The sequence below is a fragment of the Lytechinus variegatus genome, chromosome 3 (genome assembly GCF_018143015.1).
Source record: "Lytechinus variegatus isolate NC3 chromosome 3, Lvar_3.0, whole genome shotgun sequence".
Taxonomy (NCBI): Eukaryota; Metazoa; Echinodermata; class Echinoidea; order Temnopleuroida; family Toxopneustidae; genus Lytechinus; species Lytechinus variegatus.
This window is the reverse complement of record NC_054742.1, coordinates 2,062,426-2,080,048: the sequence shown is the minus strand read 5'-3', so window position 1 is coordinate 2,080,048 and position 17,623 is coordinate 2,062,426. Positions and strand designations below refer to the sequence as shown.

At 35.1% G+C, this 17,623-nt stretch overlaps 1 protein-coding gene across 1 annotated transcript; it reads left to right on the top strand.

Moving 5' to 3' along the window:
• The first annotated feature begins 2,287 nt into the window (after positions 1–2,287).
• LOC121409966 lies at positions 2,288–8,308 on the top strand. The gene is made up of 5 exons (XM_041601759.1): positions 2,288–2,426; positions 3,286–3,341; positions 5,174–5,293; positions 6,621–6,777; positions 7,843–8,308. The coding sequence occupies exons 1-5, from the start codon at positions 2,315–2,317 to the stop codon at positions 8,001–8,003; spliced, it is 606 nt and encodes a 201-aa protein (XP_041457693.1). The 5' UTR covers positions 2,288–2,314; the 3' UTR covers positions 8,004–8,308.
• Positions 8,309–17,623: the final 9,315 nt, after the last annotated feature.

Sequence of the window (17,623 nt, the reverse complement as noted above, 5' to 3'; positions counted from 1 at the left end):
CTGATGAGAGTTAGGGGTTCTGTGGTCAAATTTTGAAAGTCACAGACGTCATTATTTGAAAATTGTATAAGCTTAATGGACCGTCAAGTCCACCTCAGAAAAATATTGATTTGAATCAATAGAGAAAAATCAGACAAGCACAATGCGGAAAATTTCATCAAAATCGGATGTAAAAATAAGAAATGTTTCGAGGGATCATAACTTTTTTACTTCTTGACTATTTTTTGTGATTAAGGTATCAAATAAAAGAGCAGATAATGAACTTTTTAGTCATGTGATTTTCTTTTTCAAATTTAGATACCCCCTGCCAAATGAGTTTTTGGCATCCTTTCTTTGAATTGTTTTTGCTCACTCATGCGTGAATGAGGAATGATCTAAGTAGTTCCAGATGAAAGAGGAGATTCTAAGCTTTATGTTGGTAGGTCATTTGTCTATTTTATTTATGATTAAGTTATGATAAATCATCACTAAATCTCGGTTTCGTTTTTTCTGGGACGCACTGTATATTAGAGATAAGGAATAGCTTTTCATTCGCTAGTGGTTATAAATGCATTGTTTTGGTTTAAATTTGGAAAAATGGAATGATATCTTTATGATGTGCAATCCCTACAGTGTGTACCAATGAAAATGTTACAATTGTAAAAAGTCCCCCAAATCCCCCCCCCCAAAAAAAAAAATCCAACTTGGAGATTTTTTTACATATATCCTTGGGCTTTGGCCGCATCTCTCAGATGAAAGTATGATTTTTGTACAGAATCTTCAGCTTGAATGAGCACTGTCCATTTTCTAGGTCCTCCTAGAAATTGGTTGGGCAAAAACAATATTTACCATGCTGAGTCAAGGGAAAAGGGCAAAAATAAACTGACCTTGCTGTACATAATCTTCCTTTTTTTCTGGGGGGGGGGGGGATTTTTGGTCTATAGAAAGAAAACAGATACATTGTAACTTTTTATACAACTTTTCTTCCCGAATGAACATTTTAAGACTATATAGACATAAATCTTTTATTTAGCCAGCTGGATCTGAAGAAGACAAAGACTTGATGGGGTGGGGGGCATTGTGTGATATAAAAGAGTATGTAGGCAATGACTTGATGGAACGTGAGAGGGGGAGGTCACTTTGTGATACAAGAGAAAGTAGACAAAGACTTGATAGAACATGAGGGGGTATTTCGGGATATAATTTTCATTAAATGCCTAAGATATTATTGATCATAAGCTTAATACTTTGAATCATAATTTTCAATGAGGATATACAGTATAACAACATGCTATTTATGTTATTTCTAAAGAGTTCAATCATAATGCCCAGTGAAAAAGTGCAAAGAAAACCCTACAGTTTATTATAAGTATGTGACCAATGGGAGGGCTGTCCCTATTACTCATCCCAATTCATTTTTCTTACCAAGGTTGGATTCCCCTTTGAATACATCTCTAATGAATTACATAAGTTAGTAAGGATATTTCTATTGATATTGAAGGTTTGCATGTTGGTATGGACAATTGTGGAAGTGGTTTACGGTACACCATGTGTGATGTCCTGGAAGGACTGAGATAAAAAAAAAGGATAGAGGTACAAGTGAAATGGAAAGGTAGGAAAGTGGAGGATGAAAAGTAGAGTAGGTCTATTCTTTTATTTCTATTTTCTATTTTTCAAAAATTTTCTATTCTTTAATACTTGGTATAATTTCAGAAGAGAAGTAAAGATGCAATTTTTGATGAAACTGCTAAAGTTCATCATAACAAGTTTATTTTATGTTAAAAGCATTTCAAATCCATTAAGTTGAGGTCAAGCATACAACATGTTTAAGAGTACACCTGAGCTCCCACTTTTTTGTCCTTTATATTTTCCTTAATTTTTACAACATCCGTTTTTGACCTGTCACTTCTTAATTTATTTTCAGATTATTTCTGACTTTTTATTCGAATATTTGCTATTTGCTAAATTTAGTTTTAACTTATGTCAGCTGGTCACGCCAAGTTTCATTATGAATACAGACAGACTTAGGAAAATATTAAGGTCACATTTCGTATTTCAAACACTTACGCTAAACAAGGATAAACCAATTTATCATCAGTCCACTTAGAGTGTGCTAATGGACTTTATCATGAATGAAATTGCTATTCAATGACACACCTCAGCATCTGTCTCCCATGTCTTTCAAAAGAAATCATCTTCTCCATTCTGAAAAGCTATTTGAATGATATAAACCAACAGACAATTCGATGTGGCTTGGATTTGGGGTTATTTAAGCAAGGCTTTACTTATTTTGCCACTCATTCGTTCTGGTGATTGAAGGGAGTTTATATTGTATATGCTCGCAAGCTCTCCGTGCATTTTAAGATCACTTCAACAAAAGTCATCTCTTAATCCTGTCATGTCTCAAGTTTTAATTGCAGTTTCACTATGCTGTTTATACTATCAAGGTAAGTCAAAATTAACCATAAAGTTCTATCATATTTTTTTTTAGTTTCAGATTTTTTCTAGTTAATTTCTATTCATTTTTTTTCAATTTGAGATGTGTAATGCGCATTTTATGAAATGTTTTTCATAAAGTTCTATATATTCTAAAGAACTACTTTCTTCTTTTTCATCTTCTCTTTGTCTACTACAATGCTGTAGCCTACTCTACTACAAAACGAAATCAAGTACTGTCCCTCTAAAAAGAATAATTTCCCAAGTACGAAAACAGGATTCTTCGATATTCTCATCATGACGAAAAACTTCCATTTGAGAACACTATACCCCAGTTCCCCTTCTCATCAATTCTCTTCTCCAGCCGTAACTGCCTCAAGAAAGCAATTTAAGTATCAAAACACCCGTTTCTTGACGTTGGTCCGAAGATAAAACAACAGCCCGGCATATACAGTCACAGCAGGGGGCCACACACGATGAGAGAAGTCTTACGTAATAGCGCAGCTGTTGTTTATCTTTTCGTCCTTTGCTCAACGCTCATATACTGACCTGTGGGGGTAAAATTGAGACAGCGGGGATTACCCCTGGATTACTTGGCCAAGCGCGGTTGATAAGGGCTTGGAAATGATTTTTAGGAGATCCAAACGGAAAATGGGGTACAACACCGCAGTTCGCAATCCGAACTGCGGTATTGTTTCAAAGGGAATTTTGACGTAATGATATCAAGAAAATGCTCTTCAGACTCTTTTCTACCCAATTGAATTATACATTTTATCATGGCTGGGGCTCTCATCTTTGTCAAAACACATAATGATTTCATCTTCCATTTTCTAAAATTTGATCATCTTTTTTTCCCCTTTCTTTCTCAAGGTTCTGCTCACCAACTTCAGGAGTATTCACATTCTCCAACATACGACTTTTTACAGGTAGGCCATTTAATCAAAAAACCTTACCATTTCCAAAGATGACAGAAAACTTCTTGTTTTATACAGTGCATCTCAGATAAAACAAAACAGGCAATACTCTGTTTTTATGTTCTGGACAGTTAATAACAAATCATTGTAAAGCTTAAAGTCTTAGGGTCTGCAATTCATGCTATATGCCTACACACTTCAAACATGATTTAAACAAATTGAAGAAATGAATACCAAATAAATATCATTGACGGAGAGTATCTGAATTTCATGGGTTGAATTTCAAAAGCTATGTCTTGAATTTTCCAGATGCCTGTAAATAATATACCCTCAATCCAAGAAAATGACCTAGCACTTAGATCTGATGATTCAACATTATGTGCTTATTTTAATTGGCTGCCTTTCAGACTCATGTACCACTACATTTTTTGATAATCAGCAATGCATGGTAGATTATTAGTAGAAATGCATTTATTTGATTTGATGAATTATAAGAACGCATGAACTATCCCTTAAAATACACAACTTTGTTTTGCAGATCAAAGTTTCATTTGAATCAAAGAATACAAACTTTCAAGATGTGTGATTTTATTTTTAGAAAAAAAAAATTGCTTCTTGCTTCTTATTGTGTTTACTGAGTTTAAGGTAAGAAATCAGCAACATATAACTTGCATCAAATGAAAGAAAAGTCTGTAAGTTTTGCAATGGTGTCTCATTCATTATTCATAGTTGTAATTATCATTGTTTTATTATGTTGGGTTAAAAGTTAGTTTAATTTTTTTTTTCGGGGGGGGGGGGGGGGATGCACTGTATAACACATTTCACAGGAGTTTCCTGGTTTGAACATGTATCATTCTATTGTTATAACATACTCTGTGCTTTTGTTAATTTCCATAGTGCTTCTATGAATAAGAGACTTTATTGAGATTCATGCCATAAAAAATCAGGATTTAAGAATGCAATTATGCAATCATTTTTATGATTTGGAAATCATATTTATCAGTATTATTACTTATTACTTCTACTGCACTTTTCCCATTGAGCCCAGTTAGACAATGAAAATGAATTATATAATTCTAAAACTACTAACCACAAAAGAGACTAAACAAATGCTTATAATCTACTCACCTTACCTGTTTTTAAATCTTGTATGGTTTCATTATTTGTTGATTTCTTTTACATAGTGGTAGACTCATAAATACAAGGCAGTTGGTAAAACTTACCCCATGTAGTGTATACAGATAACTTCAATATGTGGAATAAAGTTGAGGAATAAGCCATTTCGGAGTTCCATTCTGCGCATGATCAGAAGGAGGTCATTTGCACTCTGATAGCATAGTGGTTTATATTCAATGAGATAAGCACCATCTCTGACGTCTTGATTATTCATGTATTCCTTTTAAATGTTTTCATTTAAAGCAAGAATGTGTTCAGTAACAACTTGTATTCAACAGTTGGCCAAGTACATTGTAATAGCAACATGTGAAAGCATTCAAAATAGAAATGTAACAAAGACCTTCCTGATCTTCTTAAAGCATTCATTGATATGCAATCTAGTCACCTGTTCTATACAATTTGTGCATCTTGCTAAATATGTCAGGGTAGCTTATGTAATATCTTGCTTTGAAATTTGCCTATCCCTATGGAAGAAAGGAAGGGACAATTGTACAAACTTGCCCATGAGGTAACTCTGAACTGGTCTATTGTATTGTCTTCCATAATAAGAATCCTTTTGGTAGTCCTTGCCAGATTCATATCGTATTTCAGATCAGATTTTCAAATGGGTTTGAAAATGACAAATTCATTTTAAAAGCACTGTTCCTTTTTTTTTTATTGCTTTACAGTATATTGCTAAGACGATTGATAATAAGTTTCATGGTAATGTAGTATCAACTGAAGGCAGAACAGGTGATTTGGAGACACCATACCAATCAACAGAGGACCATGACATTGACAAAAGACAAGTGGGTATCAAACCTCTCCCATTCTCTCTTTGTTTTTCTATCGCTGTCTCTCTCTCTTGTCTCCTCTTTCCCACTGTCTTTCACTCATTCCCCTTCCTCCCTCTCTCTATCTGTCACTCCTATCTCTATCTGTCACTCCTACCTCTATAACTGGGAAAATACATTATTTTGAATAAGATTATTTTTATGCTACATGTGGTGTACTATAAGTATTCAGAAAAGCAGTGGTTGACTTATCTCTACTATAATCATATAAGACATGAGTAACACAGACTCTATTCATACCTGCTAAAATTTTCAAATGTTTAGACATTTCAAAATCACAATGTTTTCAAACTTCCATTAGAATAAATTTTACTAACCTTTGTTTTGAATCAAAATTAAATAGCTGCAGATACACAATTTGGGTCAAAAGTTTACAATTACCTAGACCATTATGCAGAAATTCTCCATTGGACAATTAACATCTTTGAAAAAAAAATGTCTTGTTATAATCAATTTGGTATGAAAGAAAAAAACTCATCATACTCCTTTGTATTTATCTAATTTATCATGAATTTACATTCATTCAATTCCGAAGAACCAAGTTTGGTTCAAGTAGATTTCATAACTTATCAAGAAAGCTATTTGATGAATTTTCAGGTGTATGTAAACTTTTGCTCCTGATGAATATAGCCATGAGTTCAAGTCAATTCATTATATTTTTAACAATACCAAAATACCATACACACTTTAATAATTCTAGTCCCGGCCATTAAAGTCTAAAATTTATGAAAGAAAATCAAGTAGTAAATTTGGCTTTAGAAAGCAAAATAATATTGATTTTGAAATTATTTTCGATTTTTGCCAGAATTTGAGATTTTTTCAGATGACATGCATGGTGAACTGTTGTTTATTTTGTCGTAGTAGCATAATATTTCTAAAGATTTCAGGTTGTTTTTTTGGCAACTGAACACTAGTTTGGAATGCCTAGGTGTACGTCCAAAGTATACATTTAAGTCTCAAACTATAAAGTTTGAATTACTTTTTTTCTTTTACCAAATGAAGATTTATCAATATTATATAACTTTCTTGTTTTAATTCCGATTCAGTACAGATTTCAGCATTATACTTTTTTGATTTTTCTCTTTTCATTCAAATCAACTTTTGTCGGGGTTGACTCCCCATCAGTCTCAAATCAATACATGTACTTGTTGCTTTCGGTAATGATGATTTTAAATTTATTTATCTGAAAGAGCGTTTTCATTGTGTTCTAAAATGAGGAGTATATTCTTTTATTCTGGCATGGATACAATATCCATTTCACAATCAATGTTATCATCCATAGTATGAGATGCTGTCTGATCCATGTGCTGAGGTCGTAAGACATGAACGATTATTCAACCTCCAGAACAAGAAAGGAGAACCTCGAGAGTTTGCTCCTGATTTCAGAGTTGATATCTACACATGTCGAAATTCAGGCTCCACATGCGCTGGTCTGCAAGGTATGTTCAATTATACAGGGTCTTGTTTCATAAAGACTTGTTATCATAACAAATGCAATTTCTATCGCAAATTTGTCAGCCAATCAGATAGAAAGATTTCAGTAGTTTTTAACTGTTATTGTAAATTTGTCATAGTAACAAGTTTTATGAAACAGCGCCCAGGTCTCAAAAAACACACAGAGGGTGTATGGCATGAGGTGGATGGTGTAGTGCTCCAATAGTCCTACAATAAAAAATATATACCGTATATATTTTTCCCTCTTTAATAATTTTTTTCATAAATTTTCTTATCAAATTTTCTTGATGAAAGCACTTTCGCAAGCCAGTCCACTTTTAATTGCTTATTCACCTTTCCTATGGCAAAACTGGAATGCTGCAGAACAACTTCATTGCAATGACAATGTATGTGTCGAGTCTTGTGAGCAATGAAGTAAATTATTTTGCAAATAGACAGACTGACGACACAGCCAATGCTTGCTGAGTTTAAGCGGATATAAAAAAGGTTATTCTCATTTAAAAAAAAATCTTTTCATTAATAGAAGAAAAGGAATTTAACGGGAAACTGAAAGATACATCGTGTTGTTTTTAGTAGAAACAGAAAATTATACAAAAAAAATTGAGGGTTTAAAGAAAACACAGCATTGCCTTAAATTCCATATTTTGTGACTTGACATGTGAGAACTTCCCAAATGTCACATTCTAAATGTAAATCCTGTTACTTGCAATTATTTATTATTTTCATTTTATTGATAGCTTCATGGTGCTACCTGTATCTCTAAATCGATATTTCCAATTATAGATCTAAGGAACAGCATATACTCTTGTACAACTGCCAGAAAAATTGATCTTTATGGAATACACCACAGATGAGGGAGCTGCTCAAATGTGATGTAACAAATTAAAAGATTTGACCTTAAATTGCCAAAACCTTTGTTAATAGCTTTTCTCACTTTTGTTTCATCTAAACAAACTTGACATCAGCGTGAACTTCCCCTTTGAAATTTTGAATGAAAAATAATCATAAATACAAATATAATGAAACCAATGATTCACTTCCATACACAGCCCCACCTGCTGTGCGGGAAATCCGGAAGACTGTTTGCAAGGAGCGGATGGGCTGGATCCTGGCCCGAGTCTGGAACCCTAATGACAAGAGCACTGCTTTCACCTATGAGATGGTAGGCCCAGTACCACGAGGCTGTTTCTGTGGCATCAGAATAGCTTAGATGATCATTGTACCAGAGATGGACAAACAGAACCATGGACCACATAGAGGGTTGTTCTCAGAAAAATGCCACGATTACTTGTCCTATCCATGTTTTGGCCTGTAACATTGCAATCTTGCATGATTTCTGTTTGGATTTTTTTCTAGTAGGAACATGGGTATCTGGCCAAGACACCACTACTTGGTGGCTGGTGATGCTTCAGCTTGAAAATATTATACTAATAACGAAAGTTCATTTGTGCATTGGACAGAATATTTCATGAGGTGAAAGATGAAATGATCCATTCAACTCGGCTACGCCTCGTTGAATGGATCATTCATTTAATCTTTTACCGAATGAAGTATTCTGTCCATTGCACAAATGAAAATAACATTCATTATTTGGTTTATATGACACCTAAAAAAACATTCTTCTTCATATGAAATTTATCAATTTTGATGCAAAATATGGTCATGCAGTGCAGGCTCTGTTTATTGTAGCGTCCATACAACATACGCGCGCATGCAAACACAAGTGGTTTTGCTTGTGGTGCTTGCAGTCTCGGTGCGCGCATGCAGTGAGTGGACAGTATCGTATTGATCCAAAATGGCACAATGAATGGATACAAAATTGCATGATTGATGACGTCATTGTAAATGGGCTAAATGATCGATATCAAACAACCTATCAAATGACAAGGATCTATCTGGGTGTCATATTAAGATGGATATCTCTTTAACATTCGTAAAAGAAACATCCATAACAAAATCATTCGATTTTCAGTCATATTCTGATATATCTTCCATTGTTCTGTTGATTATGTTTGAAAAAATAACATTATGGATAGCCACTGCTCCACATGGGTGATTGATGGCCGGTGGTGCTTAAGCTTGAATATACAAGTTTTAAACACCCAAAAACATCAACTTCCGTTACACAATCATTTTTCATTTTCATCAATATTTAAAAATATCTTGATTAGTTTCTTTAACTTTTTTTTTACGAACAATGACATGATTGGAAGGCCATTACAACATCTGTGTGCTTTGGCTTGACATGCGAACAAGTGTGTTAACTTCCATAATATTAACATCCATTACAAATCTTTTAAAACATGCATTTATATTTGGACCTGGGAATTGCTGGTTACTGCAAATAGATGCAGTGAGCAGATTTTTTTAACTTTGTGTTCATTCCTTAGAGGGTGTGGGGCCATATGGGCTGCAAGATGGTTGAGTCATGATTTACATTTTCTTGAGAATGACCCTGGAATATTTATGACATTGAGTACTACTATTTTATAACTCATTCTTCTGCATTATGACAGAAGTCATTAGACTGACTTTGGTCAGTGACATCGAATCAAGCGTGAAAAATTTCATGGAGGATGAAAAAAAATATCCATCACAAACTGCTTAATGTGCTTTACAATGAAGCTACTGGCATCAACAGGAACCATAAGGGGCAAAATGTAATTTTCAACTTCATTGTCCTATGTTGGTTTGGGGTGTCATTTCTAAACTTGTCCCCATGCGCTATTTTTATGTTTTTTCTAAAATTCTTTATTGCATTACATAATGTGTGTGTTGTACTTAAATATGAAGTGTCATATCACAATGATGCTTTGTTGCATTTTGAACACCTCAATTGCAAGATAGTGCACCTTTGTACAAATTTACTTCAGTACAAACAAAAAAAATAACGAGCATTTTGTGTACTACAGAAATAGCTATAATTCTAAATGGATCATTGAAAATGTTGAGCACATTGGCCACCAGATTTTGCCATACATTTCGCATAATGGAAGCCTTTTGGTCACCATTTTAATCAATTAAAATGTTCCCACTTGCCAATGACTTGAGCTCAATGTGTCTGTAATATTTGTATAAGAAACCAGCTTAAATATGAACAAGTGTGTAAAGATGACTAGATGAGTCAATTAAGACATTGTCAATGAATAAAAAACAACATGAAATAAAGTCCATTCACATATTTATTCTGAAATTTCATGATATGGAATACGAGTAGCATGGAGGCAATTTGAGAGAAAGATTCATTCACTGAGGTATGAGAGGAAGAAAGGTGGAAATATTTGAAATTTCAAAGTAATGAGAACCATACAGATAAAAAGTACCAAGTTTATTTACTAGTGCAGATCCTGACCAGGTTTGCATTATGATCATTGAAGATTTCATACTATTCACATTTGTTGCTTAATATCAATCTTTTTTTTTTTTTAATTACAACATGCATAAACCTTTGAAGGTGGATAACGGGGGGGGGGGGGCGGCAGTCAAATATATTGCTGTACACACGCGTGACCAAAAAAAGTGTTTAAGGGGTGTTTTTTTTTCAGTTTGGGACGTGGGCTGCGCATGCACTCGTTAAGGGTATCAAAAACACAGATTTTCAAAAATAAGGGTGGTTTTGAAAGACTGGTCAATGGTCAATCATGGGGTCAAATGTATTTAGGGTGTTTTTCCCCCAGGGCTTTTTCCTCCTCGTTTCTGAAAAGTGTTCAGGTTCTTCCTGATTGTGGTATTTTAACCTTAACTGCACTGGGGGGTATGCAACACCCAATATAGTTTTGTCTATAATTAAATATATTGTTAGCAAGAAAACATATGTTAATGAAGCTGTTACGGGGTTATTTTGCACACAGAGAAAAATGCGTTTAGGGGGTGTTTAGAATAATTTGGCCATGCGTGTGTACAGTAATACATTTGACTGCCCCCCCCCCCCCCCCAGGTGGATAATGCAATCAAAAAGTCTAATTTCTGAACTACATTGTATATAGCACTTAATACATGGTGTTTATAAGCGCTTTACAAATCGATTAAGAAGCATACATTAATATCATTGGACATTTAACAAACAAAAATGGAAATGTACAGTGTAAAGTATCATCACATTACAAATTAGGTAAGAAAACGGCCTATTCAAGTTGGGAAATACAAAATGATGATGATGATATTACAAGCAATGATGTTTATTAATTAAATAGTTCAAATTCAAAAGTTAAACAAAATGAATTATCAAAAATACAATGACATAAATTATGTTAGAATAATAGAGCAATAGCTATAATAGTTGTATACACATACATGGTAACAAGTGACAGAGAGAGAGATGAGAGAAATATATGACATATAGGGCAGTGTCTGAACCCTGAAAGGACTGGGCTAATTGAGATATATTGAGGACTGGGGGGGGGGGGCATGATGTCCCCCTTCTGATCTCAGCGACCGTTCGTGCTACCAGTATTGTGCAGATATTTGGCTTACACATTCCTTACCACATAAACTACAAGCCAGTATTATATATAAAACACAATTTCACAAAATAATTATTTCTTATTCATTCTGAATAAAATATGCAAATTTATTCATGAAAAGCATTACTTGTATATTACCCCTAAAATGACTGGGGGCTGATTCAGCCTCCCCTCAACATATTTCACGATAAATCCCCATGCAAAAAAAATTTACGCATTGCTCACTGACTTATTACTTTCAAGTCTCACGCAACTTTTGAGACCAAAATTGCAACCACTGGGTACACTGTTCTGAAGTACATGTATGCAACATTTCGTAAGTGCATGCAGACCCAAAATTGCTTAAAACATTAATTTGTTTACAAATCCAACACAAATAGTGTTTTTTGCCAAAATTCATGAATGTATCATTATTTTTCCTTTTACTATAAAATCAATTAATTTCATCTTGATTATGATCAAAATAAAGTTCCCAACATGGGGGGGTCAAAAAACAAAGAAATACATGTACACATAAGAAATTTAGAAAACAATTTAATACAAAAGAAAATAAATGTGATGTTGAAATTTCTGAAGTAAATTTTATCAGATTCCTATAAAGAGTCGTGAACCAAAAATTAGCACTTTAGGGGACATTATTCACTTAATAATTAAAGTAAAGTTTTGATTTTACACATAAATTAGCAAAATTAATTAGCAACTATATTTTAATATGTCATTCGGACAAATTAGATGGTCTGTCTTATCAGATATATTTGATTAACACAGAGATACACAGACAGATATATAGCCAGGCCAATTCCAATGGATTGTGAGATACGAATTAAACCATATGTTTTGACATACCCATAGGGACGTACCATAAGATACCCAGAAGGGGGGGGGGGCTGGAAGTTTGGGTTGATGCAAATTTTTTTTCTTTCCTTCCTTCTAGCAAAGTTTTTTTATCCTTAGTCCATTGAGACAAGGTTTTTTTTTGCCCCTTACAGATGAATAGTTAGTGGACCAACTTTTTTTCTCTGATGGTGAGTCAATTTTTTTTTGGTCATATAGCACGTCAATTTTTTTTTTTGAATAATTTCCAGCCCCCCCCCCCTGGATATCTAATGGTGCGTCCCTTATATTTCATCAAGGCTCAGTCACAGATTTCCAGACTCCGCCTCCCAATGTCACCAAAAGTACCATGTGCAGCAAGAAAGCAAAAAGTGTGTGTGTTTAATGCTATACATGCATACGTTTATTTTGGCGGAGCGAACGACACATGCGCACAGCCTGGATGGAGCTGCGCATTGGCCCTATGGTAATTCGTCGGGTTGGCAGGACATGATTTGAACTCCAAAAGTGTCAATGTCCGGGGGAAAGAGATCACTAGTGGCTGCAATCAGGAAAATGCCAGGAATGGCAGTACAGATGTATATCGTCAAGAGGGTCGAACGGAGGAACAGTGGCCAGGCGGAGGGGAAAAGGGAGTCCTTGTGATCTGCAGTTTGTTTTAGGGACTAACGTAAAATATGCAAATGTTTATGTGAATGATGTCAGTGCTATGGAGGGTAGGGTGGTGTTTGTTGGAGATGGGGAAGGGAGCCTTCTTCTTCGTCAAGAGCTGCATCGTAGACAGGGTTAATGTCAAAGTTATTGAAAAATATCAAATAATAGGTAGGCCTAAACTCAAGACTTAAATTTGAGGTTTGGTTTAAATGTTTGTGCACGTGCTAGTGTCGTATACATTAGTTTGTATACATCCAGGACCATGGCCATTATCATGGTTTAACCTCTAATTTTAAAGGCATTGGTTAATTAACATTGTTCCTTTTTTTTAAATAAGAGCTCCAATTCTTTTAGCTCATCAGAATATCTGATGAGTGATGGGATGTAAAATGAATGAGAAAAAAATTATGCCTCAAAGTTCAAGGATATTAATTTTTGCTTTAAAAGTGTGAAAACCTAAAATTTAACCCCATAGGCTACTTTAGGTATAGAGTCTAGAAGACTACACACATACTGGAAATACAGTAATCAATAATAACTAGTAAATCAAACAGATTACAAATTTCAATTACAGACATCTTGCAAATGGATATGTGTCTTTTATTATTTTTGCATTTCATTTTTTTCAATCTAGAAAGTGAACATAATTAGACAGGTCATGCTGCTCACTTTTACAATTTGTTAAATCAATTAACCCTTGATACATTTTGGCTGGAAATTTTTTTCTAGTTTTAATAATCACAATAGGGGTACCTTGAACATATATTAAAAAGAGGATGTACCAGGCTCATCGATCCATCAGGAAAATACAAAGTATTGGGGTTTCACAGGCCTAATTCATTTCCCATAGACTTGTGTGTTAAAGTGGCACTTTAAAAAATTCATAAAAAATGAGGAATTTTGAGGGTTGAATGTTTACTACCAGAGGATAGGATACTGTAACAGTATCCTGTTTATGTGATTTGTTCAACTGATAACCTATAATGTATATTCAGTAAGAGGGCGTACTCATGCTCAGTAATAGAGTACCCTTCCTACCTACAAATTCTGTTGTCCACCTTGGGACAAACCTGTTCTGCCTGCCAAAAGAAAGAATCACTTCAAAGCCTCTAAGGTTTGTGGAATGAACAAAGTTCATGGAGTGCGAGAGAATGAGAACACTTCAGACAGTGACACCTCATCTTGTGAGAGTATAAGCACTGTGAACATTGTCAATGTAGTTCATATGGACAGAGGACCAGGATACTGCATGATGGAACTCGATGGCCAGCGTGTCAAATTCCAAATTTACTGTGGTTCCACGGTCAATCTACTGCCAAGAATGTACTTCAATCAACTGACGTAATACGCCCTGAGGTGGTACACCTGCAAATGTGCAATTGGATATCTTCTGACTCAATAGGGAAGTGCAAGGTCAAGACAGTCCACCAGGTGACTGAACTGAAGTACAAGGTTGATTGTGTCATTGTTGAAGATCTTACTCCTTTGATCAGTAAAAAGGCTGCAGAATAGATGAAGCTTCTAACTTTCAACTATAGTTACTTTGAACAAGTGAATGCAACACACACAACCGACTTTGTGAAGGGGTATCCTGGGACCAGTAGTACAAAGAGCTTCTATCGCAAGTCATGAAATCTATCGCGACCATGAGTACGATTTTAAATCCATATTACAAAGCATTTACGATAGAAAATATAACTTACGTTCTAAAATTATCGCAAGTATTCTGGATAGTGCGATTGATTTAGAATAAATCGCACTTCCAAAAATCTCATGCTAAATCTATCGCAGACCACCGTTGCTATGGTGCAGCTGCTATCAATATTATCAGGCTTCATGTAGGAAAGAACGAGTATACAGAGACCGTAATGCAGCCCCTAGAGCTTAGTGATAAGGAGTGCAGAAATATAGATTTACTAGGAATGGGTGCATGAAACTCATATGTATTTGCTGAGGAGTTGGAGCATCCAACCACAAGAAGTTGTGCCCTTCCAGGGTAGCTCCAGCTATTCATTACCTTGAATTTTTTTGCCACCGGTGCAATTTTGGACGATAGAGCCACCACCCATGGCATCCTACAAGAAATAATTGACAGTGTAACATCACACCTGACAACCTTTCTAAAGGAGTTACAGCCAACCAGCAATGGTCATATCCATGTTGCTATTGCAAAAAGGGTAAATTTGCATAAGAAAAAGGGTTTTGGGAAAAGTGGGAGGCACATGAAATTAGATACCGGTAATAATGAATCAATCTTATACTGAAGTTTCACCATGTAGATGTCATTAGAACATTCAATCAAATGTAGATGTCATTAGAATGTTCAATCAAATAATCGAAATCTGTGGGGAATATTTATGTGTATAAACCTGAGATGTGAAGTAACCAACAACTTTGATATTGAAGAACATGTTATGAATTAAACAGAAGAACCTTTCTAAAAATACATAGAATGTCACTCTTTATTACACTACATGTAGAACTTCTAGAGGACGAGGAGCCATCTCAATAAATCCCTCCTTTACTCATCATAAATACATGAACAGGTCCTGATTGGAATTGTCCTGTCTGCACCCATGACACAGCAGAAGCTAGGCAGGACGGATACTTCAGTATTCATTGTGAGTTATTTGGGAAGGTCTTCAAGATCTATTAAGACGAGATACCATCAGGTATAATGATGGAGCACAAATGTTGGCATTCTGGAGGATCGATATGGGCCAATTCTGGTCGGCAGGCTATAAAAACTACCTGCTAATGGAGCATAGATTATTTACAAGTAAGTTGCATAAAAAATGTTTTGACTGTGCACAATAAAATGTGCAAGCATATTTAGAATACATCTTCAATCAAACTTATTCCAGAGAGCTAATTCCATCAAAGAGACCCTGTGCATTTATGTTTGAACACACATGTAACATTACCTTTGCCAAGAAACTCTTTTTATTCAAAACCTTTTCAAAATTAGAAATATCACAGAAATCAATTTAAGTTTTATGCTTTTAACGATCATTTGAAAGGCGTGTACTGTACATATTGACTCGGCCCTAACCTATAATTTACTATATTCATGGAGCTATGATGAAATCCCTACTATATAGGGATATCCAAGAAAGGGGCCTGGACACACTAAAGCAGCGTACGGACACAAAGTTGCCATGGAGTTACTTCAACGGGTGTGGAACCCGATTCTACAAGATACACTTGACAGCGTAATGTCCACACCTGGCAACCTTTCAAAAGGAGTTGCAGCCAACTAGCAATGGTCATATCCATATTGCTATTGCAAAAAGGGTAAATTTGCATAAGAAAAAAGGTTTTGGGGAAAGTGGGAGGCACATGAAATATGGGCCAAAGTCATTACATTATCGAGAATCCTTTGGCACATTTTCTCAATGAAAAAAAACTTCATCATTTAATTGGATTTGGTATGAGATTTGTACCACAACTGGCATTTGTGTGTAATTGCAACTCTTTATGTAACAGTCACCTGATCATGGATTTGTATGGACATATTTTACCAGTGCTGTATCATCAATATTCAATCAAATAATTGAAATCTGTGGGGAATATTTATGTGTATAAACCTGAGATGTGAAGTAACCAACAACTTTGATATTGAAGAACATGTTATGAATTCAACAGAAGAACCTTTCTAAAAATACATAGAATGTCACTCTTTATTACACTACATGTAGAACTTCTAGAGGACGAGGAGCCATCTCAATAAATCCCTCCTTTACTCATCATAAATACATGTACAGGTCCTGATTGGAATTGTCCTGTCTGCACCCATGACACAGCAGAAGCTAGGCAGGACTGGATACTTCAGTATTCATTGTGAGTTATTTGGGAAGGTCTTCAAGATCTATTAAGACGAGATACCATCAGGTATAATGATGGAGCACAAATGTTGGCATTCTGGAGGATCGATATGGGCCAATTCTGATCGGCAGGCTATAAAATCTACCTGCTAATGGAGCATAGATTATTTACAAGGAAGGTGCATCAAGAAATATTTTGAGTGTGCTCAATGAAATGTGCATGCATTCCAGAGAGCTAATTCCATCAAATAGACCCTGTGCATTTATGTTTGAATACACACGCAATATTACCTTTGCTGAGAAACTCTTTTTATTCAAGACGCTCTTCAAAACTAGAAATATCTCAGAAAGTGACAATCACCAGCCTCTAACCTTCCTCTGACCTTGTTGTGATGGAATGGAACAGCAGAAAGAAGCATGAATCAAGTTTGTCATCATGTTTCGAGGAGAGTATAATCATGTTAATGGTAATGTAGGTAGCTTAAACAGTGTAATATATGTTTATTTTTTAATGCATGATCAGTTTAGGAAGCAATGAAATACAACATAAATTGGTATCTTCAGATTAAGAAATAATTTTAAGGTAGAGTAGGAGATAATAAATTTTGTATTGTTGTAACAGTATTTCGCTGGAGTTCCATTGAGGTTGAGTCATTTTGATTTTAAAACATAGTATTGTCAGTAGGGACGAAGTGCATTGTAGGCTTTTCTAAAATGCATACATGAAATTATACAAATCCATGACTTCATTCAGGTAACATGTATGCACATTTTTTTCAATGGTCCATTTGTCACAACATATGTAAATGTGGTAGGTACAGATATACATATCACCCGGTACTGCCACTCAATGTGATTTAGGGACTGCATGACCATTACCAAAACCGCAGAAAAAGGGTCAATTTTAGGGTCATCCGCGGACAGAACTTTCCTCTTGATGCAAAAAAAAGGGCAGTAGTGTCCTCGAAATTTATATAACAGGGGTCGAGAACCTGGGTCCTCAAAATTAATTGAAAGAAGTTGTGATTCAGAAACCCTTGTTCGCGTCGGGACTT